Raw genomic sequence first — 24,512 nt, forward strand, 5'->3', positions numbered from 1 at the left:
ATCTTATCATTCTTTTTGAAATATTGATATGTGTTTTTCCTCAATTTTCAGACAAACACTCAGTCTGTATAGAAAATATACCACTTAATATACGTTTGAGATTCGAAGGTTCTATTATGATGGATTGAAATTCAGTCTACGTTGATGAAATAAAAATGTTAATTATTACTTTATCAAATATTTTCAAGACATAATATTTTTACATTAAAAAATAAAAATTATCATTTCTTAAGATTTTAATATTTTGTATTAGTCCTGTGTTTTTTTTTACTTAATTTTACTTATTCTTGACCAGATTTTTACTTTTTTTTTGTTTGTTTCTCTAAAAAATCTTTACACATAACATGTTTTCTATTCATTTTTTTTTGTCATTTCTCCACTTAGTAAATGTTTATTCTTAAATAAGCTCACTAAGTACATCCATAAACCTCAAAAAAACCCTAAGCAAATACTAATAACTTCAACCAATACAAAAAACATCAACCACAAACTCATCAAAATCCAAAAACAACACAAAATACTCGAGACTTAGTACAAAACACTATTTTATATTATGATTTTAATATATATATATATATATATATATATATATATATATATATATTTTCTCTAATTTATATGAACATGTGTATTGAAAAATATGATCTGACTCTTCCTAATTAAGTGAGCATAACACTCTACACAAAAAAATAATTAATTAATTAATAGTATTTAACAAATTGTATACGAATTTAATACTAAATAATTAGATTTCTTATATCTCTAAAAATCCCAAATATAACTTTTTAACATAAACAATATTTTAACCCTAAACTCCAACACCATATTTTAAAAAAAATATATATATACAAATGTGGCTTATTTTAATTTTTAGCAAAAACAACGTTGAAAAATCATATGCACTAATTGAAATATCAATTCATTAATATTTCTCACCAATCATATACGACTTCAATTAAGATTGCTTTATTCTCTTACATAAAAGAACATTTATTTTAACCATGAAGCCCTAAACTGTAGTTCCATATCTGAAAAGAATATGCAAATAGGATATTGCTTCAAAGAATGCTTACTTACACATTGTAAAGACAAAAACATAGAAAGAATGTTATGTTGAACAAGTGTTTGTTTATTGAATGTTCACATTTAATCTTTTCTTCTGTTGAGTCGCTTTGCCAATTCCACAATTTCTTCCAAACCCCCAAAGCTACGTGGAGGTTCCTCATACCCTGGAGGAAGAAGAGGAACATCAGGGATCTCCGGTTCTTCGATCCTTGGTTTTCTCAAAAACATCGCATCCTCTAAATATTCATTATGACTTGGTGATGGGTTCAACAGACCATGAAATGGATCAATAATCGGTTGATTTTCCGAGACCCTTCATGGAAAAATAAAAGTGAACAACATTTTCAGGTAGCGTATGATGCACTGATGAAAAGGGTCAAGAGAATGACATGAATGTATAGAGTGAATAACTATTTTCAGAAGAAAAAATATATTTTCACAGATTTTTTAATAACATTTTTATATTTTTTCAATTATTCATCATTTATTTGTTATTATGTTGATGAACTCTAAATACAATGACAAAATAATATCTGAGATATATCAAAATGGTGTAAACTTATCACTGTACTTTTCAGAATCACTTTTCATGAAAAACTGGTTTTGCAGCATTTGTGTATGATTTCAGAATCATCACCTCGATGTTGCGGTGTCCTTTGTATTCTTTTTGCGTTTATTGGGAGACTTGCTGAAACCAAGAAAGAAGAACAATGAAGTTCAAGATTACAATGTATATACGAAGAACATTAATAAACAGCAAAATGAATTCATGCAAGAACTGTATGTGTTTTTCTAAAGTGACGTGAAAAATCAAATCATAATGTCAGTGGTTAAACAGAAAACAAGAACAGTCAAAGAATACTTATGTAAAACATAACCGCTTCAGAAAACTGGTTTTTCAGCATTTGTGTGTGATTTCAGTGTTAATGATTTCAGAATCATAACCTCGATGATTCTGCTGTACTGTCTGCTGGAATCGGTTTTGGTTTTCTGGGAGACCTGCTGGGTTCAGTCTTTTTCTCTGGAGAACTGGTGAAACTGAAAAAGAATGAACAAAGATTACAGTGTATTATGAAGAACATGACAGAGAAAAATCACCTTATATAGTGTCAGTGGTGAAACAGAAAATAAGATAAAAGAAGAATAAAGGATCAAAAGAAGAAAAAACTAAGAGAGTCAAAAGAATGGTTAAGCAGCAAGATTACAGTTCATGCATGAAAATGCTTTTTTTCTTGTTCTAGAGATGAATCTCACCTCTTCCGTGCATCATTTCCTTTGCCTTTGCTTTTGCCTTTGCCTTTTGGAGGCATCTCTTTGGTTGAAGCAGAAAGAGAGAAAAAATGTACAAGGATATTAGAAGAATGAGTGGCAAGATTACGAAGCATGAAAAATTTCAGAAGATGCCATGCAGTAATATAGGAAGGTTCAGCCAAATTTAATTCCTCTGTGCAAAGTTGGTTTAGTCTCTTCTCTATGATATAATTATTTCTTCTTAAATTTCTAATTATTTTAATCTTAATTTACTAAAAAATATAATTATTTTTTCTAAAATTTATAATTTTTTTAATCTTGATTTACTAAAAAATAAATTTCACTTTTTAGTTCTTTTTTTTTAAATGTTTCTGATAAAAAAAGTTCTCCAAATATTAATATGCCCTTAATATTTGGATTGTTTTCATTCTAAATGTTTTTAATCTTAATTTACTAAAAAATAATTTTCATCTTTTAATTCTTTTTCTAAATGTTTTTGGCAAAAATATTCTTCACATATGTCCTTAATTAATATTTAAATGTCACAATCAAAAATTTATTTCGGTCAGAAGTTTGTGTCAGTTGGTATAATTATATTTATTTGCAATATTTATTTGAAAATATGCAATTTTGATTGTATATAATTAAAAACTTTGAAATTGTAACTATTTAATTTATTCTGTTTAGAAATATTATCTGGAGTATTATATATGATAATGTATATGGACATATATAATTAATGCTAATTTTTGGTTAAATAATATCAATTTTTGGTCAAATAATATAATGATGATATTTTTGGTAAATAATATCAACTTAGTTTCTGAAAAAGCTTATATCATGATTGAATTGTAGATAAGATTTTTACGATGATTTATTTTAATTAAATTTATCGCTTATATAAATTTGTTATCACAGGAAAGTGAGAAAAATATTGGCATCATCAATATATATATATATATATATATATATATATATATATATATATATATATATATATATATATATTAAATTAAAAAATTTAGGGTTTATATATATTAACTTATAAGTTAAAAGTTTTCTAAATTAAATTTTCATAATTTTTAAATTATTAAGTAATTATAAATCAAAATAAATTAAAAATCATAGAAAAGTAATAAAACTAAAAAAATGTGTAAAAGTAAAAATGGATAACTTTTAAATATAAGTTACTTTCTCATAATATAGATGCACGAGTTTCACTAATAACACGTGTTTTAAAAAATATAAAATATCAAGATATTTGTCACCGTCACTTTTATCTTATATTCCAATCTCAACCCCATAATTATTATTTTATTGTAAATTGTTTTATAATTATCATTATGGCTTGAATATAATATTTTATTATTAAAATTAGTTGTCTAAGTATAAATAAAAAGTGAGTGTTCCTACTTTTCATGAAAGGCTGTTGTCTCTTTTCGTCAATTTTGTTCTATGGGAAATGTTTTTTAATTTTATAATTTATGTTTGAGTTAACGATAAAATGTTCACAGCATTAATCAGTGAATTATATGATAATTATTAACTAAGGTGACCACTTAAACACATAGTGATGTGGATTTTTATTTTTTGGAATTGATTTTATGATTAGGGTTTTTATTTTTCAAGTGTGAACATATTAGGGTTTTCATTAATCTCGAATTGACGAACATTTTTACTCTTTTGTTCTTCTTGTTGCTTCGTTGTTGAATCATGATCAAAAAATCGATTTCAGTGCTTCCCATTCCACAGGAACCACTATCATCGGCGTTACTTATAAAGACAATGTCGTTTTAGGAGCCGACACTCTCTTCCTCTAGCTCAAATCCAAACCAAATTAATTTAGGAATTTTTGTTTTCAGTGTTTTAAACAACTTCTTCCTATAAGTGATTAATTCCTTGCTTCATTTTCTAGATTCGATATTGAATTATTGTTGTTGATTTGGGGAGTAATATTGGATCCTTTTACCACTTTCAGGAGTGTATGTTGTCAACCGAGCATCAGACAAAATTACACAGCTCACTAATCATGCAATAGACTACAAACCAATCATAGATTAGGAATGCAAACCTGACTTAGGCAAAGATCAACTCTTCCAATTTGTATGACAAAGTCACACGATATTCGATTTCTTTGAGATTTCCTTACCTTCACACCTAAAGAACCTTACTTTATAACTCACTAAACTCCAATTGACAAAAATAACAAGTTCAAACTTGAAAAATAAGAACTCTAATATAAAAAAATAAGTGTTGAAAGTAATTGATGTTTTGTAATTCAAAAAAAATAAGTCTCATCTCAAATAAAATTGACGTAGAGACCAACAAACCTTAAATATTAATAAACGTTGAAAGTAAATTGATGTTTTGTAAGTTCACAATAACCATCATGGTAATAGATATTTTAACACTAAAATCAATACGTTATCTTATTTTCATAAAAATTAATATAATTTCTATGTAAACTATTTTTAGCTATCACTCTTGTTACTAAACAAACTTCAAGTACCTTCATAAAGGTTCGTAGCTTTTGTTATTATTACTGCTAGATTTTTATTTATTCATAAATATATATTAACGTTGTATCTTTTTTTTTCTGTTTAATCGTAAATTTTAACGAAGTTTTTTCAGTTAAATTTGAACCTGAAACTTTTTTCTGTCTTCATTTATTTTTAACAGCGCCAAAGTTGAAGAGTTTGAAGTACAGAAAGAAAGAAGGAAAGAAAAAAAAAATGGAGAAACTCGCAAATTCGTTTTCAGTGTTAGAACTCGACGCCGGCGATAGTCACGTTCCCACCACCGCAGGTATTTCCTTTCTCTTTTCTCTCTTCCATTCAATTTTCACTTTTTAGATTATTATTATTATTATTATTACTTTTTAATTTTGAAGCGTAGTTGATGAATTTTGGGTTAGGGTTTCACATGTTCTTATTGATCTGGGCATCTCGGAGAGTATCAGTGTTCTTTGAAAACTGTTTTTGCTGACGAATTTATGGAAATTATTTTTGTTCAATTTTTGTGATGAAATGTTTTCCTTGCATGTTGGCTGTTTAGTGCACTGTTTCAATGCCGAAGTAAGATTTGTTTCATATGAAGAGAAGTAACGAAGAATCAGTTATGATTTATAGTGTCTTCATTTCTTGACTAGAGAGCTGCTGCAACAACATTAAAACACATTAAATATTTAAAACATCGATTTCATGCATTTGAAGCAATTGAAGATACATGCTTAACTGCAAAAGACCAAAAACAATTGAATCTCACAAATGTTGGAGGATTATGGAAATTATGATTCCCAATTTTCTTTCTTTTCCTGGTAGTAGTTTCATAGTTCTTCCCGTTAGATTTTATATGCATCAATACAAAATGTTTCTGGATCTTCAATCTAAAGAATAGACTCCACACTATTGGATGAGGAAGAGGTTGTGGGTCTGGCTCCATGAAAAAGAGCGTAGTCATGCTTTCTCGGTGCCAACCACAACTTCGAGCACGAGTTTTTTTTTTGAAGTTGAGAAAAAATATGTTTCTGGCCTCTCTAAACTATTTAAACTTTAGTTTCAGTCGTACCATTTTTTGTCCAATTTTTGTGCCTTTAATTTGGAAATGTACCACTTTTGGTCTTCCAAGTGCTTTAGATGACACTTTTTAGGGGAAATAAAGAAAATCGGTTTAGACAATGCTCAAGGACCAAGATTATACATTTTGTCAACCTCTCTTTTATAGTGATGTTATTCATGTAGCTAACCTCTCTTAGTGGGATAAGGTTGTTGTTGTTATTGTTTACTTTGGAGGTCAGATTGGAACTTTTATTAGCTGATATATTACCTAATGCTGATATCTTCGCTAGTCATCTTGCTGCTGTCCATTTTTATTTTAACTTCTTGGTTACATAAATTTCTTGGATGATGCTTTCTTGTGGAAACATTATGTTAATTACTGTGAGTGAACTTACAGCTATGTACTTTCATGGTGCAGATAACAGTGGCAAGGGAGTTAATCCTGACATTGGCGTTATACCAGTAAAGAACAAGAAACAAGATCAAGAAAATGAAGTGTTTCCTTCATGTGAATACAAGTTACCTCTGGTGTGGATTGACTTGGAAATGACTGGTAAGCTTGTAGAAAAACAAGGAGGGTGTTTTACTTGTATGTGATTGCAATTGCAAAACTAATTTAAAAAAGTATTTTTTTATTGTGGTTTTTTTTTATGTTTGATCCGTATTGTTTACAAACCTCCAAATCTTTCAGCCACAAAGCTCTTACATTTTATATATGGTACCCATAATCTTAATAAATACCTGTCATAGATTAGTTAAGATGCCTCCCTTCATGACTGTAAATCTATAGTTGAATTTAAGTAACTCAACTCAAGTGAGCCTTTTTACTAGCAATTTTGGATAAGCTTTGTATTCTGGAAACATGTGCTCAGTGAAGGTGAATTTTTGTTCAGTATTCTATCTTTCCTAGGATTATTTTCTTTAAGAAACTGCTTTCCAGAGAGTAGTCCGTCTCTCTTTTATGCTTCTTAATGAGCCTATGGAGTGTGGACAAACCTTATAATATAGTTCAAGTTTGTCCATGTAACATTTACTTTTGTTGGATTTATTAATTGGACTCCTTTTACCTTCTAGAAACAAATGCTTTCTTGTTTGAACGATTGTCAGCCTAAGATCTGAACGTTATTCGGATTTCATCATTTTCACCCTCTTAATTTGTTTGTTATTATTTTTCACTGCTTGGTACCATTTCTCTGTGTTGTAGATTTTGTCGGGTTGAATGCATTTGTCTCTTACATTTGGTTATATATTATTTTGTGGTATTTAATTCTGCTCACCAAGTAGTCTCTATATTTTTTAGTCACCAACTGTGTAGTCTAATTCTTGGATAACATAAGAATTTTTTAGTGCCAGATGATTTTTTTTACTATTTGTTTTATTTATCAATAATTACAATAACAACAATGTATAAACTGTTTGTGCAGGTTTAAATATTGAAGTGGACAGAATACTGGAGATTGCTTGTATAATTACAGATGGATTTTTAACCAAAACAGTGGAGGTAATTAATTCAATTTGCAATTTCCATGTTCGATTTTGTTTATTTTGTGGTTGTTTCCATGCATCACTGTATTTTGAATGAGTTTCTACATTCTCTACAAAATAACATGTCTTTTTTATTTTTTTTTCCCTCTCTGTTTATCTGTAAGGAAAAACTTGCTTATTCCATAGACTGTCACATGTTTTCTAGGGAAATAATTAATTTTCTCTTGGAATGTTCTCCCAAGGAGTGGGTAATTAAAGGATTTTTCCTTCAAAAGTGTTAATGGAGTTCATGCCATTAAATAATCCTCAGCTTTCCTGTGCTTTCTTTTCATTGTTTTGGATATGCCCTTTGACTCTATCAACTATTTCATTGGGACTTTGGTGGCTTTTCATTTTTTATGTAGATGTGCAATTTTTAATTCAATTTAAGTTTTAACTTATCCTCTTAGCTCCCGCCCTTTTCACTTTCATTCAAAGGAGGAAATGCTATTTGATTTAACAGAGGAATTCCAAATCCACATTATGGAAGCATTTTCTTAAGTATCTCTGCCAAATAAATTATTGGTCTTTCTCCTACTCTTTTTTGGCAAAGGATGAAATGTTATTGCATTTGGTGAAATGTTTTGCATGATCCCTTCAGTTTGTGTATGAAAGAAAGTATCTGCTATTTTTAGGGTCCCGATTTGGTCATTCATCAAACTAAGGAGTGCCTTGACAGGATGGGAGAATGGTGTCAGAATCATCATGCATCTAGTGGTAAGTGGTGAATGCAATATTTTGATACTTTTTATTCGTAGAAAAAAGTTATTGGAAAGATGTCCTTCAAAACAGATGAAATATTTCAGTATGTTATGTAATATGAAGACATTTGAGACTCTAATACTGTATATTCATGAGTTTCTGATTGGTTGCTTTTTCATAACTTTATTTAGTCCTTTCTCTATTTCTGTTAAATTGGATTTTAAATAGCAGACTAACCATTTTCAATGAATTTAGGATTAACAAAAAAGGTACAACAGAGTACCATTAGTGAAGGAGAAGCTGAAAAGCAGGTTTGTAGTAATTATACTATGTGGCAAGCTCTCTTTTTGTCGGAACTTACTTTCTATCAACTATCATATTGAATGGATACTGTATTTTTATACATGTTCAATGAAGTTGAAATAATGTTATCCCTTTCTTATTGACAGATGAAATAGTTAAACTTGTCTATCAGGATTAGAGTGACAGCACATGACAACCCTCTTAAATGAGTATAATATACAGAATAAGAAACATTAAAATGTGTAATAGTTAGGTGGGTCAGCTGTAAGTAATTTGAGCTGAGACTATTAGTAGGGGAAGTTTGTAGTAGTTGGCAGGAAAATTGTATAATTTTGTGTGGGAGGGTTCAGGTTCCTCAAAATACTTTAGGCTAATTCAATCGAGAACTGTTTCTGAGTGAGGAGTTCTTTAAGATCAATAAAGATATTCTTGTTTCTTTAAACATTGTTTCTGGATCCAAATCCAATCCCAGTTCTATCAGTCTTAATGTGCTAAAGGAAATTAAATTTCTTATTATCCTTCCCAAATTTCATTAAAAATATAGGCAGTCCATACGGGGAAATTTTTTGGCAGCTGTAATTTTTTTTTCCCTACCAGGAAACCTATTATCTATTCTCTGATAATTCTTGATATTGGCATGAATAGTTGAATATATGCATTCTAATTTTACTTTAAGCGGTCTATGATCTGGTCGTTGAGTAATTTATGATTTATTCAAGTAGTTCTAAGGCTATACAGTAATCAGCAGAGTGGCGCTGTTGCCATTCTTCTAGGTTGATGATAAATATTGCACAAATGGTTTCTTCTGTTGTGTTATCCATGCAGTGATGTATTTAAATATTATAGGACAAATTTAGGTTAGAGTTATTAAGAGATAATAATTCTTTCCTCTACAGAATGGCCTATCCTGTAGTTACCCTTTTAAGAGCCTTGGGAGAACCACACCACAAAATCTGGCTATAGTAGTTGAAAAACCCAATGCCCTACAAATCCGATAATTACATTGTGGGATTCAAATTCCATACCTTGCGATTGGGTCCTAGCAAACCAAATGCCACTAAGTATACTAGAGACAAAACCAGTTGGTATTTGGCATCCTACTCCTGCATCAGGGCAATGATATCAGTTCCAGTTATATGGGAGTATTCATGGCTCCCCCCATGTGATATTTGCTTGTTGTGTTGGAAGTGTCTGTAAACTCGTATCTTTTTTTGTGTATTGCCACTTTATCTGTCTTTAGTTTTTACTGGAGTGCAATGACTGAATCTCTTTTTCTTTCTTTGTTTTATTCATTTTTTTACGCTATTATGTCAGGTTGTAATATCTTGCAAAACTGCAGGTTATTGAATTTGTAAGGAGATATATTAAAGTTGATTCGTACACACCTCTCTTGGCAGGAAATTCAATATATGTTGATTTTCAATTTCTGAAGGTATTGGTTCTGCCATCATAGAAGCTGAAGTATCATTAATTTCTTAATTCTAATTGTCATGTTTTTGTTTAAAAGATTATGATGCATTCCGTATGCTTTGGATTTTTATTTTTTTTTGTAAATTTCTGGTGTAAATTATTAGTCCTATCACACTGTCAAATTTAATTTTTTTTAAATAACAAAATATTACAATGCCGAGGTATATTGGGTATTGTTTATATATCATGCTTGCCAAGTCATGGTTATTAATTATGTTGATCAAAATCATCAAGCACTTCTGAAGCTTGCACATCTTGTAAAGATCGATTTTAGATGTCACCTGAAATTTGTCATCTGAATATATTATTGAAAGCATATAGTGCTGTTTTTATTTGGTATGTCTATATGTCCTATTTTTCCTCTTTGAAATATTCCGCTAAACTGGATCAACTTTTGCAGAAATACATGCCAAAATTGGCGAGTCTATTCTCTCATGTACTTGTTGATGTTAGTAGTGTTAAAGCTCTCTGCATTCGCTGGTATCCCAAAGGTGAGAAATGATACAATCGGTATATAATGAAATTGTATTTGGTATTAGTGCATTATAAATCATCCTGAAGTTTTTTTTGTATTTGTTTTTTCTTGACCCCCGTCAAAATAAGGCATTGTTGGCCATTTTCAGTGCATATCACTGCATTACTGGATCTGTTCCGCGAACATTATTCTTCTATTTTTTTTTTGGATGCTATACATGTAACGTTTGTTCCGTTTGTTTGAACTGGTAAGTAATATGATAAAACGTCCCATTTCCATAAAAAAGATTATGAATTAAATATTACCCTTTTCAAACTAAAATATGAAGAATTCCTTGTCTCTTGTCCCTTTGTGTCAACATTCCAATTTGACTTCCTGGTATTGTTTTCTCTACATTTTATGCAAGGAATATTTTTATGGGCAATTTTTAATTGCAGATGAATAAGAGATTTTCACATTATTACCATTCTGTGTATCTATTGTGACCTTCCTCTCAACACCCTGCGGGTATAAAAAAGTTCAAAATGTGGAAATCCGGAAAGCCACCAACCGAAGGGATACTTTAAAACCTGCTACTCCTCTCCCCAGAAAAATTCAACTAATGAACAAATATAGATTCCATGCTGAGGGAAAATCCTTGAATTTAGAGATATTATTATGTAATAGCGTAAAGGTGCTTAGAAACTTGGCAAGGTGCTTGTAGATATTTTTTTGTTGCTTTAACTTTGAAGTTTGGAATCTCACCACCCATCCCTTTTGCTTTTGGGTTTGATTTGGTCGTAGCTAGTTACTTTGTTATAGTTATGACTATTCTTTGCCTCCAGTTGTGATCTTAAATGGTTTGCATGTTTCTCGGTTTTACAAATTCGATAGATGGGGAACAATGGAATACCTACCTTCTGGGATTTTTGTTACTATTCGTGATTTTTTATCATACTAATTATGCCATTTCCTGTTTCCTAAGCGGAGTCGTGGAGTAATTATTATTAATCAATGAGAGCTGAGAAAGAATCTTGAACTCAAACTATAAAAAGGTTTGTTATTTGTGCAGATCAGAAGAGAGCACCTTCAAAAGAAAACAGACACAGAGCCATGGATGACATTAGAGAAAGCATTGAGGAACTTAGATACTACAAGGCAAATATTTTTAAGCCTAAGTCCAGAAAGTGATCGAGTTGCAGAGAACCACCGTGTGAATGGTTATGGGCTAGTTTCCAGTTCAAGTGTAAATGGCTCGTGATTTTCGATAGATTGTATTGCAAAATCACATTTAAATCTTCATCGGAAACCCTGATGTTTCAACAACTCTTTCAAAATGGAACTGTGATTGCCTATTACCATGTCCAAAGAAATGTAAAATAAGTTTTACGTTTTTTTTTACACGGATTAAAAGTGCCAATAAATAGATCATATATTAAAATAATTTGATAAAATAACCATATTCTTTTAGTGATATATTATTTTTATCTGTAGTAAAAAAAGTCAATAAAAATTAATATTTTACTGATTGAATAATCATGAACATTGAGTTCAAAGGTAACAAACTGCACGTGTATATGAAGTTCAAGATAACTAGGAAGAGACAAATTATAATATCGAAAATCACAATGGTTTTAGAAACAGAAGGTATTTGGATAATTGCGTCCAAGTCAAATCTTCATCAACTAGAACCACTTTGAATGTGCCATGATGACCCTTTAATTAGTAACTTCATTCTTTCTAAAAGCCTAGAGCTTCAACCATTATTAAAATCCGTCCTTGCATCACAGACGAGTGGATAATTATTGCATAAGAAACAAGACCATTCACGTGGAAATCAGTTCTAAACTGGTCGGTAACACCTGCATTCATTATGACAAGGAAAGACAACTTTTATCGCACCAGAATGCAACAAAAATAAGAACATAAGAAACAGCTAAAATAGATAAAAGTGTATTTTTCTCCTTCAATGCTGCAGTTGATGTAGACCATGTTCACAATACTATTATTACCTATGATTTTGTGCTTCCTATCTTCATTTTTTGACTTCATAATAGCCTGCTGAGGTTGTTGATAAGCAATTTCAAATTCTTTTTAGTAGTCTCGTCCCCAGTAAAATCCACAATATCCTTGCTAATATACTGTAGTGATACGATAAAAAATCAAAAAATTATACAGGCAAGTACTATTCATAATAATTAGATTTTGCACATTAGTGTCTTACCTCAATGTTCTTCAAGGTAAAACTAAGTGTGTTTATGGACTTGTGAACGAGTGTAGTGTTCTCAGGGGTCATAATCGATGAATGTACCCTTCTGCGTACACAAAGCATGATTTCTGTTAGTCATAATAATGATAATGTTTGGAGTGTAAGATTAAGAATACAAAGAATTTTTGAATCAGTCCAATTTTGTCCGGTTATTAATATAATGATGCATACAACCCCATTAATGTATTACAAATTGGTGATCAACTAGAGCCATAGAAGTTTAGGGAATTAACCTCAAATCCTCAGAAGCTTGGGTAAGGTTTTGGGTTAAATTCTCAAGTTCCTTCAACAGGCCACTGTCTCGGACCTCAGCCAACAAAGGATGAACATCTTCAGCCATGGCTTTGATCTGAGGCATTACTACATCGAAGTGAAAATATGTGCATGAGAATGCATGACAGAATAACTGAACAACAAAAAGAAAGAAAGAAACACCTACTGCATCTGATAAATGAATTCATAAAGGTACAACAAATGCTTATTCACCACATTATTCTATGTTTTGGTGATGGAACAAACTGAAATTTCATTTACCATCATCAAACACTAATCAATTTTTCTGTAGGCAAGAAAATTGAAAATTGCTTGATCCAATAGTCCATTCAAGAGCACCACACCTGTCTGAGAAGAGGTTTTGCTTCTTCAATGATGGAAAGTACTCGTTCTGCCAATGAATAGCTATTGCTGATACCGATTTCCTCTAATGCACGCCCAAGGCGGGTGCATATCCGAACCAATGTATCCAAACTTGTTCCTTGCTGGCCATTGATCTTTTCACGATCACACACAATAAGACCCTCCTTAGTACAATCTTCATCAAGAGGACCAACAGAAGGTGTTGGAATTGGATCACGAGGAGTGATGTCAATTTTTGTTTCCATCAAAAGACCTGACTGGTTTACCTCAATCAGTGAATTCCGTGGTATGATGGTTTTGACATCACCAACCTGCAAATCCAAACTCCTGGTTTAATCTAATTCAACAATTAAGCTTCTCTTAATCAAAGATTGTCAAATTTTAATGCAGGGATACTAGAGTATTGAAAGAGACCTCAACAACCGCTTCAATACACTTCAAAGAAGGATTGACACCAATGACATTACCAACAGTGGCTCCTCTGATTCTCACAGGTGTTCCTTTGCTTATGCCACAAGCTTGAGCAAACAGAACCGCAACTGTGTACTTCCTGAATTTGGATCTTATTTGGAAGGCCCTTAACCAGGCCAAACTAAGAACAAATAGGACAGTACCAGACACTAAAAACAGTCCAACCCCACCTTCCCAGATGCTCCTATCGCTGAAACCAAAATCACTTAATGGCTTCAATGTTTTCCTCCAAACAGTGTGTGGAATCTTCAACGAAGCTGCAGCAGGATCTTTTGCTTCCGCAGTACCATGACCTGCATCAGAAGATGTAGCTCTGGTTCTGTTGATTTGTATTTGGTGTCTGATTGGAAGAAGCTTGAGGCTTGGAGAATCTCTTGGCAGGTTAATCAGACATGAAGAAAAAGAAGTTGGCAATGATGAAACAATGATTGCAATGTTTCCAACCATCTTCTTAACAACCTCTTAGCCCTGAAGTTCTATCATTCACACACACTAAGCTACAAGTTTTCACCTACAACAATCTCATTGAACTAGAATCAAAACCTATGAATCTAATCAACAATCAATACAAAAATTAAGTGGCAAAATAACAAGAAAAACAAAAATAGAAACCCATTAGAGTGAGGTACACAGAACAGAATCCAACAGACCAAAGTCTCAAGAAAGAGTTGTATTATTCCAAACGTAGGATAGAAAAGAAACACAAAAACTTTAGACTTTACCATTCCATAATGTGAAATATTATTGCAGAAATGGAAAGTTAGTCATTCGAGGGTAGCATAATATTGGGTTTTTCTCGGTTATACCATAATCCCAAACAAAATGAAATCCCGGGGAACACAGAAAAATGCTTTCAATTATATTCAGCACCAAAAGATACCATTTTGCACCGAACAAGCAAGTTAAATAGGTTAAAGGAAGAAAAATTTTCAGGTGAATTAAATACCCAGTAAAAATCCTCATTGGTGAAAATTGAAAAATGTGAGCAATGTTAGGAATGCAAAATACCAGTTTTAGTTTAGAGAACAGTGACACTGCTGACGTCATCGAAAAACAATTGCAGAGAGAACGACATAAAATCATAGTCTGGGAATGGAAGAGACAAAAACCTATGCAGCATCAAGAATCATGGACATCATCGAAGAGTGAGCCATCTCAATTTTCACTTCAATAAATTTTTATAAATATTGTATTAGTTTATTTTGCCAAATAATTGTTTAATATGTTATATAGTTAATTTTGTATTAATTAATCGTATCAATGATAATTTGTTATTGGTTTGACAATATAGAAATTACACTTATTTTATAAAAAATTAATTGGGTAATTAATTATGATTACTATACTTAATTTGCTTAAAATAATAATAGTTTATAACTACTTTATCAGCAATAATTTATCTAACGTTTTGCCACCATTAATATTCATCACGTTCTTCTTGTTCTTTTCATGACTATGTGAGTGCTTCATGATGATGATGCCCACTGAACCAGACAACTAAAAAATGATTTTGACTTGTTTCTTTTTCATTTGACATTTTATTATATTTCAATTATACTTTTATTCTTGATATAGATGTGTGAGATTTTAATCTTCAAATTTTAATTGCTACATTAAGTTGTTAGATATTATAAACTTTGAGATTTTAATCATTAAGTTTAATTTTAGTTTGGAAGTAATTTGTGCATTATAACTTGCTTGAAATTATTATTACTGAATAAGTACTGGCTAAATAAATAGTGAAATATTACTGAGTTAAAAAGAAAGATCAAACGGTGCATAAAAAATATACATATGTTGTAGTAAAATATATTAGTCATCTCTCTTCTTAAGTTATTTATGTCTTCTGTTTTTAGTGAATTTCATCATCTTTATTTTTCAAATTTTATTTATAGTTTTCTTAACAGAGTGTAATTCTTCAACGAGAATCCTAATGGGTTTTTTCTTTTCTACAATTTCATCTGTTTTGCTCTAAAACAAACATGAATACAACAAATCAACAAAAAAATCACGATTTCAATCCAAACTACTCTATTATATTCCAAACACAGGTTGATTTTTTCCGTCAAAATAATATATATATATTCTTTTACCTTCTTTCTCTCTTAATCTTCTGTTTTGAGTTTCCAGTTGCTGCAATGAGCTTACCATGTTGCTGGACAGACAAAGATGAGAGAAGGAAAGTAACAGCAAACGCAAGATAAAAAGATAAATATATAGCTATATACAATATTCAAATTTTCTTACAATTTTTGTTTCATGAACATAGCTGAAAGTGTTGATGAGTAAAATTCTTACATTGCATGCTTTCAAAAATAATAGCATGGTACAAAATACATTATGAGTACTATGGAATGTCCAAACAAACCTACAGGAAGGAACCTTAGAGGAAATAAGAATGAAGAAATTGGAAAATAGTAGAACTTCAGAAATGAAGAAAATTACACTTGATAATAATAATATCAATATATCAATTTTTTTCTCTCATTTGCATATCATCTTCTGTTTTCCAAACAACATCATCCAGGCTTGTTGAAAGCTTCTTGTAGAACTGCAGAAGATCAACCAAACAATTTCAGTCAGATTCTTTTCAGTAGGGCCTTACCTTGTCATTCAAGAACAAGAGAAGATCTACATCCTTTTCTTAATTCAACAACAACTTCATGATGAGGATATAAGAAACTTGATTTCAAGTTGTTCTTTTCTTTTATAAATATGTAATTATAAGCTAAGCAGAAACATATTCTTATTGGTACAAATATATATGAAAAATAAAGATCTGATATTGACAAATGAATAATTCTGATTCTCCTTTCCCATCTAACTAATGATGTATTCTTCCAGGGAAAATTATTCCTTTGTAGAGAGAACTTTAAAATTATACAGTAATCCTTTTAAATTATCATTAAAATTGATCCAAGAACAGTTATTTATGAAGTGGCAAGCAGAGACTATGTAAAGCAATTAAGCAAAGAAGGGAACAGAAGAACACCTTATGGAACTCCAATGTGTCTCCTTTTGCCTTCCGTACCTCAACCATGTGAAGAGAAGGTGCCACTTGAAATATCTGTTTATGATGAGCACTTTTAAGTTTCTGTACAATAATGTGACAAATAGTGTTCAACAGCACCAAATAACAATCATATACCTCAGTGGCAACATTAAGGTTTCCCTTTCTTCCAGCTTTTACATTTGCAAGCCTCATCTGCAGGTGATGGTTTATTAATTTCAAAAACTACCATTTCATATAAAGCTATCTGAGTAGCAGAGAAGCTCATTATAAGTTGGACAAGAAGGGCTTGCCTTGTAATTTTTCTTCTGCACATCAAAGCCAAGAGGTTTTGCAGCCTCCTCAATCTTGTTGATTATCTCATCTGCAGGTGACTTTGACGTGAATCTTGTTTCCCTTTTGAACCCCTGATGTCAATCACATAAGAATAAAGAAAACATGGTAAATTTAGTAAGGTATCTCATAATATGCCAAATTTGACTTGAAAAAGAAAGCTCTCACCCAAATTAAGTTAAACTTTCAACATAAAAAACTTGGTTGTATAAGATAAATAAATTAGTTTAAGCCAAAATTGTAGTGACTTGCATGTTTTCTCTGTATTTGAATTCTACATGTTCATCACAATAATGAAATGATTTAAAAAGCATCTGATCATGTGAAGATGTGTACCTGCTCTGTATCAAACAAGTTTTCAAGGTTCAGCCCTTTGGACATGGAAATTAACTCAAACGCATTCATGGATGTTGGCTGCTCTTCTTTCTTCTCTGTCACATGGTGCTCCTGAATATGCAGGCAAAATTCTTTGAGGAAAGATTCCAGAACTCAGAAAATGAATACAAAAATGACATCTAGTAATCTTCAACTTACTTCAGAATCTTTAAAGACAGCTTCAACGTCATCAAGGTTGATTTCCCCATTCTCCTCAAAAACAGGAGGCTTATAATCTTTCTTAAACCATTCATCATCCAAAATCTCAGGTATAGTGATACGCTGCCATACAGTCAGGGTAAATCAGAAATCAAGAGCAAAATGTAACTGTTACAGAAAAAATAACCACAATACTGTATATTAAAGACCAGTTATCTTTTGTATATCAATTTTATTGTGGTGCAGGGCACTAGCTAAATGCTATTCTAGAAGAACCATTATCCTCATTTGTTAATTATGAAATCAAACTGATGTAGATGATACCAGGTCATTGGAAGCTACCAAGGATGCGTACAAAGTTACAAGTTGGTTATGTGTAAAACTGTCCTTTTATTTTCAGAACAAACATGCAATTTTACATGGCAATAATTAAGCACATGATCACATGTTTCTCCTTACAGTTGTGGGATCGGGATCCAAGATTCGTGTAATCAATTTCCTGGCACTGAAAGAAAGCCACGGGGGGCAAGTAAATTCAGCAGCTGAGATCTGTGGATCAAGAAATAAAATGTAACAGAGAGTAAACAAAGGGAAGACTAAAATTGTACAGTAAAGTTTGAATGTTGCTCACTTTCTTATACAGGTTCATAAGATTAGGGTCATCAAAAGGTAGGTAACCTGCAACCAATACAAAGAGAATCACCCCACATGACCACAAGTCTGCAGTTGCACCATCATAGCCTCTATCATTAAGGACCTATATACAACAAGGGTATAGAGTTAGAAGAGTGACTAAAAAAATGTATGAATTTTGGTACACAGCTCAGAATTAAGTAGCATGACATTTGTCTGTACCTCTGGAGCAACATAGTTTGGTGTCCCACATGTAGTATGGAGAAGCCCATCATCCTATAAAGAACAAATAAATAAAATCTCTTCAAATGCAAGAAAATTTTGTCAATTTTAGAATAACTTCAAATTTATAACAATTGACAAGCTGGAAAGAGAGAGCAGTGTCTTAGACAGGATCCGACTATAAAATGTATAAAACTGTGTCCTTTTCTGTTATGAATGTGAGTAAAAGGGTTTAAATATTTATGAGTGATTAGTGAATGATTGAATATAATTTTTCGATGCTGTTGACTATTGTTTGTTCCAACTTCAATAATGTCACATTCTTTAATGCTATTATGCTTTCTCTTCCTAGATCATAACTAGTTACTTGCACAATCTCCTGATTCAAGAAAAATCAAATCATGTCTCTGGTCAAAATAAATAACCTATCACTGATAAAAAGGCTAAAAGGTAGTTGGAAGTTGTATCTTTCTATGTTTCATAGATCTCCTTTCAGCAATTGCTGAACATATAGTTCACTATCACCATTTCTCACACACATGTTCATACTTTCTAATTGTTTCATTATATGTTCTTCTATGACATCAATAAATTGGGTCATACTTTTACTTCAAAAAGCAAGATCAATTTACAGAACAAAGATAAACACAAAAAAAGAGTTAAAGGTAAAAGGCAATGAAATTCATGATTACCCTAACTTGCTGGGAGAGGGCACTCAATCCAAAGTCGGAAACTTTAAGGTTCCCATAAGTATCTAAGAGCAAATTTTCTGGCTGCAGAAAGCACGTGGATAGTCATTAATTGTAAGAGGTTATTTCTTATTATATTAATGTCAAAATAATTTTGTGACACTTGCACGTGTGCATGTGTGAGGTGAAGGAGCCTTACCTTCAGGTCTCTGTGGTAGACACCCCTGCTGTGGCAATAATCAACAGCATTTATAAGCTGTTGGAAATATCTACGAGCTTCATTTTCACTCATCCGTCCATGGTTTACCTTCACAACAAAATGTCCATTGGAACATACACAACAACTTTTCCATGTAATGTACTATGATCTAATTCTAAGACAATACAATACACAACAACCAATGAATGATGATAATGTGTTGAATGAATGAACAAGAATCATGTTCTCGTGATCCAACACTAATCTAGTATCATAAGCTAAATAGGATTGGTGGACTGAAAATATATGTTAAAGAGTCACCATTTTGATCCTTTTTTCTCCAAAATTGTAGAATAAAATGAAAATGAAAGGAAACCAACAAGATTATATACTCACAATTTTGTCAAAGAGCTCCCCGCCAGTCACAAACTCCAAAACAATATATATTTTTGTCTTGCTTCCCATCACCTGTCAACAAAAATGTTAAATTAGAAACAGAGTCACGCAACAAATGAGAATTATTTTGATTTCTAATTGCATGTATACTTCCCAAGAAAATCATTTCTGTGTAGGTACGAATGTTTGATGATAAACACCAAAAACAACACCATCGGTAAATTAATTATCACAGACTGAGAATGGTGAGTTAAAGAGATGAAATAACATTGAAAGAGAAATGTATTTTACACGTACTTATTCTAACTCAACTTTTTTCTTTTGCACATGTAAGAAAATTTTTCATATGGGCAATTCATGATAGAAGAATATATCAAACCCAGCGGCAACAGAAGATTGGAAAGTTCTTTTCATAATGAAGATTCAAGCATTCAACATATTTAGAACTTTTCCTACGTTTGGCTGGGTGGGAAGAAAATGAGAGTGAAGATAAAAGTTCAAAATTTGAATTGGAGAAGAGATAAAAGTAAAAGGTTTGAATTTTATTTCTAGAAGTAAACTTTTTCTACTATTACTTTGCACTTTCCCTTCAACTACATAAAAGAATGTTATCTGTATTTTCTTTTCTCTTTATCCAAACATAGCAGAATTAGATGAACAAAGTTTTTTTTTAAAAAAAAAAAACAATCTTTCAAAACATCCAATGACTTTAACTATTCACCGGGATACTTTATAAAGAATTTCTGGAATGGTAGGCAGCAGGCAGAATTCTTAGTGAAACAAACAAGAACGTTCTATACTCAACCACTACCACACGCTGCTTCTAAAAACAGAAACTTCAGGCAAGAATAAAATAAAGAAAAAATTTATTTAAAAAAGAGAATGGCAAATCATAGCATGTGTGGTCCACAGAGAGAGAAAGAGAGACCTCATACAATCGAACAACATTTGGATGCTTGATTAATTTCATTGTAGCCACCTCTCTCCTGATCTGAAAGAATACATCAAAAACATCTAAGAAACTTGATTTAATTTTGTCAGAATCTATAAAGCATCTACCCGATGTAAATAACAGTACTATGATAAGAAACATCTGAATTCTGTAACCTGCCACCTAAAAATAGTTCACAGAAAACTACACTTTCTCAACATTTTGAAAGGTTTTGGAAAATGAGAGGAAGCATTATGTCATTAAACTGTTTGTTTCCTAATTAAATGAAGTAATAAGATTAAGGACAGAGTAAGATCCGAAGTTAAGTTCCTCAGGTATTCAACCTGCTCAGCCATCTTGTGCTTGAGCACCTTCTCCTTGTCAAGAATTTTAAGAGCCACAGGTTCTCCTGTCTCAGAGTTCCTTGCAAATTTCACCTTTGCAAATGTACCTTCACCAATTGTCCTCCCCACCTCGTATTTACCAACTCTGCGCTTGATCTTAGGCTGACTCATTCTTTTCAAATGAACTTGAGAGCACCTACGAGGAATCTACCTGAAATGCATATCAGAATTTAGTTCCTATAACAATATTTTATCCAAAAGAATCTTCATCCAAATCTTATTGTTTATGAAATGCTGCATTTTTTTATGGATTAAATCAACAGTAAATAGTGTGTACATTGTGAAAGACTATTTACATTGGAATCAATCCAATTATAGACTATGATGGGGTTTTGATTGATTAACAGTGTAAAGAGTAAATGTAAAATGACAGCGCATAAAAATCAAATCTTACAGACAAAGCAATAGTTTCAATGTCGAAGATGAAAACTAGGAAATAGTTCTCAATTCATGTTCAACACACACATTAAAGATTAAAGGTCCCTGTTCTAACAGGAAAAATCAATCATACATGAGGTAACCCCAGAGATCCCACTTTTCTCTAGTAATGAAGTAAACTGGAGAGATCTTCGAGAAATTTAAAACCCATTGATGCTGGATTTAAGTTGCAGAGAGAACAATAGTTGGGATGAGAAATAACCTCAAAGTTTGTCTTCCAGTAAAAGATAAACCCACAACCAGAATTGAACTTGAATATGAAACAAACAGGAAAGTTAACACAGCGCACCTCTTTGAAATCACTAACTTCGGAGACTAGATTTGTGAGAAAGCCACCAATGATAAAAAGGGAAAACTGAAGATCCTTAAGTTAAAATAATACACAAAGATCAATTATCTAGCACTACAGACTCAAAAACCTTAGCCAGACAGGGCTAATTTGTTCAGCAACAAAACTTATTGGTCGAAGAAAAGGGGGCATTCATGAATTTGGGATCCACCAACCAAAAAGCTTCAAATCTAAGAGACCCAGCAACACAAAATGGAAATCCCAATCAGTTCTTTAATTTCTGTGTCCCCAATTGAAAACAAAAAAACAAACCCAGAATTTTACTTTGAAGAAAGAATGGAGAGATTTATAAAATGAATGAAAAGACAGAAGTATAAAAAAAAAAGGGAACTTTAAAATAGTTCTTCAAAGATGAGCAAAAAGACAGTTCAGGTAACCAGTATACGACCCAAAGGGGTACTGATAATGAAATAACAAAGCAAAAGCAGATCAAGTTTCCAAAATTCAAGTAACACAAAAGCTGCACGAGGAAGTATGTTATATATAGGACACCTTGAGGCTCGTATGAGAAGAGGATAGACATAAAGATATAAAAAAACAAAAAAACGTGGAAAGTGGAGATATATATGTAGAGAGAGAGGAGAAGAAATACTTCAATCTAATGTATGGAGATAAGAATAACTGAAATTCTGCAGTGGAACCAAGCAAGGTTGGCTTGATGATTAGCTTGATGAACAGTGCCTCGGCTTTTGATTATGGCCAAAGGGCAAGAGATTTTTGTGACAACTACCAACCAATGCTATGCAATCGGACAGAACTCAAGAGAGTGTGTAGTTTTGCATTTTCAGCTATTTATGCTGGGAACAACAACTTCAAACAGTTACTCATCAATGCTTATCTGTTTCCATGGAATGTATGTCTAGTAATAATAATAAAAATGTTTGTGGAAAATAAAAAGAAGAGAGAGAATATTTCTGGGGTTGATTGGTCTGAACCACAAACTCACATCATTTGTTGTGGTCATAAATCACAGAACCACTTGGTTTGCCACATTTCCACTGCCATAAATTTCAAATTTTTAGAAATAACAGTGATGGATTGAATCGAACAGCTTCGTTTGTCCTCTCTAAAATTGATATTTATTTAATGATTTTTTAGAGAAACGATTAGAACACGACAGCATTGGCAGTAATTCTGGTTTCTCGGTTAGTTAGGGAAATAAAATAACAACAATAATTCCACTGTGACAAAGACAGGTTGCTTCTTCTTGGGAGTGTTGCACAACGTTTGGTTATATTATTGCTATTTTAACCATTCTCGTGAAACGCATTTTTGAAAGCATTTTTATCAAAACATGCTATTGGTATAACTGGTGAATTCATGACGTAAGGTATGATCCTGCTGCATAATTGCTTTCAGAAGATGACAAAGGACTCACAGATTATAAAATTTTTAATCTAATTTATTTATTAAAAAACAGTCTAGGTGTTTTCAACATGTTTGATTTTATTTTTACTATGTATAGAGTTATAAATGGTGTTATTTTTTATTTTTAGTATTATATTATTTTCACATGATACAGAGAATTATTTAGTTTGCTGTTGTTTCTACTTTTTACAGATACAAAGTGCTGAGATTTATTTACACATAGAAAGAAAGAAAAAAAAAGCATTAGAGATGAAGGACCTCAACCTCTAGTCACTAACAATAAGAATACAAATATACAACTAACACAACAAAATCATAAAATTTAAAAAGTATGAAATTAATTTTAGTCCATTTTTAATTTATTTTAAAATTTATAGATATTTTCTAACTCATTTAAACTTATATTGCATATACTAAAAAGAAAGAGACGGTGCCTGTTTTTAGAATAATAATAATAAATATAATATTCGATTTAAAAAATTCATTTTATATATTAGTTATTAACTTAGGTTGAAATTTCTTCATTCATTTTTATATATCTTTTTTGTTATTTTTCATGTAATGAAATTTATACGACTGATATAAAATATTCAAGGTAACGGATATAAAATGTCTACAATATTCTAATTTAAAAAAATATAATCCATGCATGATATAAAATTAATATTAGTTTTGTAAACTAAAAATATCTTTACAGTCAAAACAAATATCAGGATAACGATTTATACTATTTTTTGTGAACTTACTTTCACTTAGATCATTTCTTAAACAAAAAATAAATCATGTGAAAAAATTCGTTATGGGCATGTAAACAACTTTTCAATTCACCATGTCATAATTTTTTCATACATGATAATCTAAAACCATACAATGATGTGAAATTATTTTACATAGTGTACCATAGGATACCCGAGTTCACCAGCAGTCGACCTTTAACATCATAAGTGTTTACAGGTTGATGTCGAACACCTGGTAGTCGACAGTCAATGTCGTTCGTATGTTGATGTCGAGCACTTACAGGTTGATGTCGAGCACCTGGTGATCGACAATCAATGACATTGGCATACTGATGTCGGGCACCTGGTAATAGACCATGTCGATCACCTGGTGCTCGACAGCCAGCGATGTCTCGACACACAGCGCTTGAACGACGACAAAGCGGTTTAGCATATGCTAACAGATAATTTTGAATGTTAGTCAGATACCACAAATCACGGGAATAACTAACCCAGTATGAAACACGATCTAACAGTTACAACTCCCAAGCAGTCAACTTCGGTAACGGACCGAACTTTCAGGTAAAC

At 31.7% G+C, this 24,512-nt stretch overlaps 3 protein-coding genes across 7 annotated transcripts; 1 reads left to right on the forward strand and 2 right to left on the reverse strand.

Moving 5' to 3' along the window:
• The first annotated feature begins 4,930 nt into the window (after positions 1–4,930).
• LOC124821376 (Polynucleotidyl transferase, ribonuclease H-like superfamily protein) lies at positions 4,931–11,727 on the forward strand. Its single transcript, XM_047293246.2, has 8 exons — positions 4,931–5,121; positions 6,292–6,426; positions 7,298–7,374; positions 8,033–8,114; positions 8,355–8,410; positions 9,742–9,834; positions 10,273–10,363; positions 11,399–11,727. The coding sequence occupies exons 1-8, from the start codon at positions 5,049–5,051 to the stop codon at positions 11,515–11,517; spliced, it is 726 nt and encodes a 241-aa protein (XP_047149202.2). The 5' UTR covers positions 4,931–5,048; the 3' UTR covers positions 11,518–11,727.
• A 101-nt stretch (positions 11,728–11,828) lies between these two features.
• Positions 11,829–14,855, reverse strand: LOC124821375 (protein TRIGALACTOSYLDIACYLGLYCEROL 2, chloroplastic-like). 3 transcript variants are annotated; one of them, XM_088094632.1, is made up of 7 exons: positions 14,812–14,855; positions 13,646–14,213; positions 13,213–13,542; positions 12,829–12,944; positions 12,551–12,641; positions 12,339–12,467; positions 11,829–12,188 (listed from the first exon to the last, which is right to left on the reverse strand). In XM_088094632.1, the coding sequence occupies exons 2-6, from the start codon at positions 14,147–14,149 to the stop codon at positions 12,375–12,377; spliced, it is 1,134 nt and encodes a 377-aa protein (XP_087950758.1). In that variant the 5' UTR covers positions 14,150–14,213; positions 14,812–14,855; the 3' UTR covers positions 11,829–12,188; positions 12,339–12,374. The 3 variants fall into 3 exon arrangements, with proteins under 3 accessions (XP_087950758.1, XP_047149201.1, XP_087950754.1); XM_047293245.2 differs by having other exon boundaries at positions 14,711–14,845; XM_088094628.1 differs by lacking the exon at positions 14,812–14,855 and adding an exon at positions 14,425–14,686.
• A 1,048-nt stretch (positions 14,856–15,903) lies between these two features.
• On the reverse strand, positions 15,904–22,669 carry LOC124821374 (CBL-interacting serine/threonine-protein kinase 3-like). Of its 3 annotated transcripts, XM_088094610.1 has the most exons (16): positions 22,433–22,669; positions 21,694–21,741; positions 20,994–21,204; positions 20,647–20,709; positions 19,719–19,790; positions 19,323–19,430; positions 19,127–19,207; positions 18,435–18,488; positions 18,211–18,336; positions 18,039–18,128; positions 17,580–17,702; positions 17,382–17,492; positions 17,006–17,119; positions 16,851–16,907; positions 16,695–16,769; positions 15,904–16,253 (listed from the first exon to the last, which is right to left on the reverse strand). In XM_088094610.1, the coding sequence occupies exons 3-16, from the start codon at positions 21,162–21,164 to the stop codon at positions 16,173–16,175; spliced, it is 1,326 nt and encodes a 441-aa protein (XP_087950736.1). In that variant the 5' UTR covers positions 21,165–21,204; positions 21,694–21,741; positions 22,433–22,669; the 3' UTR covers positions 15,904–16,172. The 3 variants fall into 3 exon arrangements, with proteins under 3 accessions (XP_087950736.1, XP_047149199.2, XP_087950741.1); XM_047293243.2 differs by lacking the exon at positions 21,694–21,741 and having other exon boundaries at positions 22,433–22,668; XM_088094615.1 differs by lacking the exons at positions 21,694–21,741; positions 22,433–22,669 and adding an exon at positions 21,781–22,386.
• Positions 22,670–24,512: the final 1,843 nt, after the last annotated feature.

This window comes from Vigna umbellata, chromosome 1 (assembly GCF_029865625.1).
Source record: "Vigna umbellata cultivar VRB3 chromosome 1, Vumbellata_1.0, whole genome shotgun sequence".
Lineage (NCBI taxonomy): Eukaryota > Viridiplantae > Streptophyta > Magnoliopsida > Fabales > Fabaceae > Vigna > Vigna umbellata.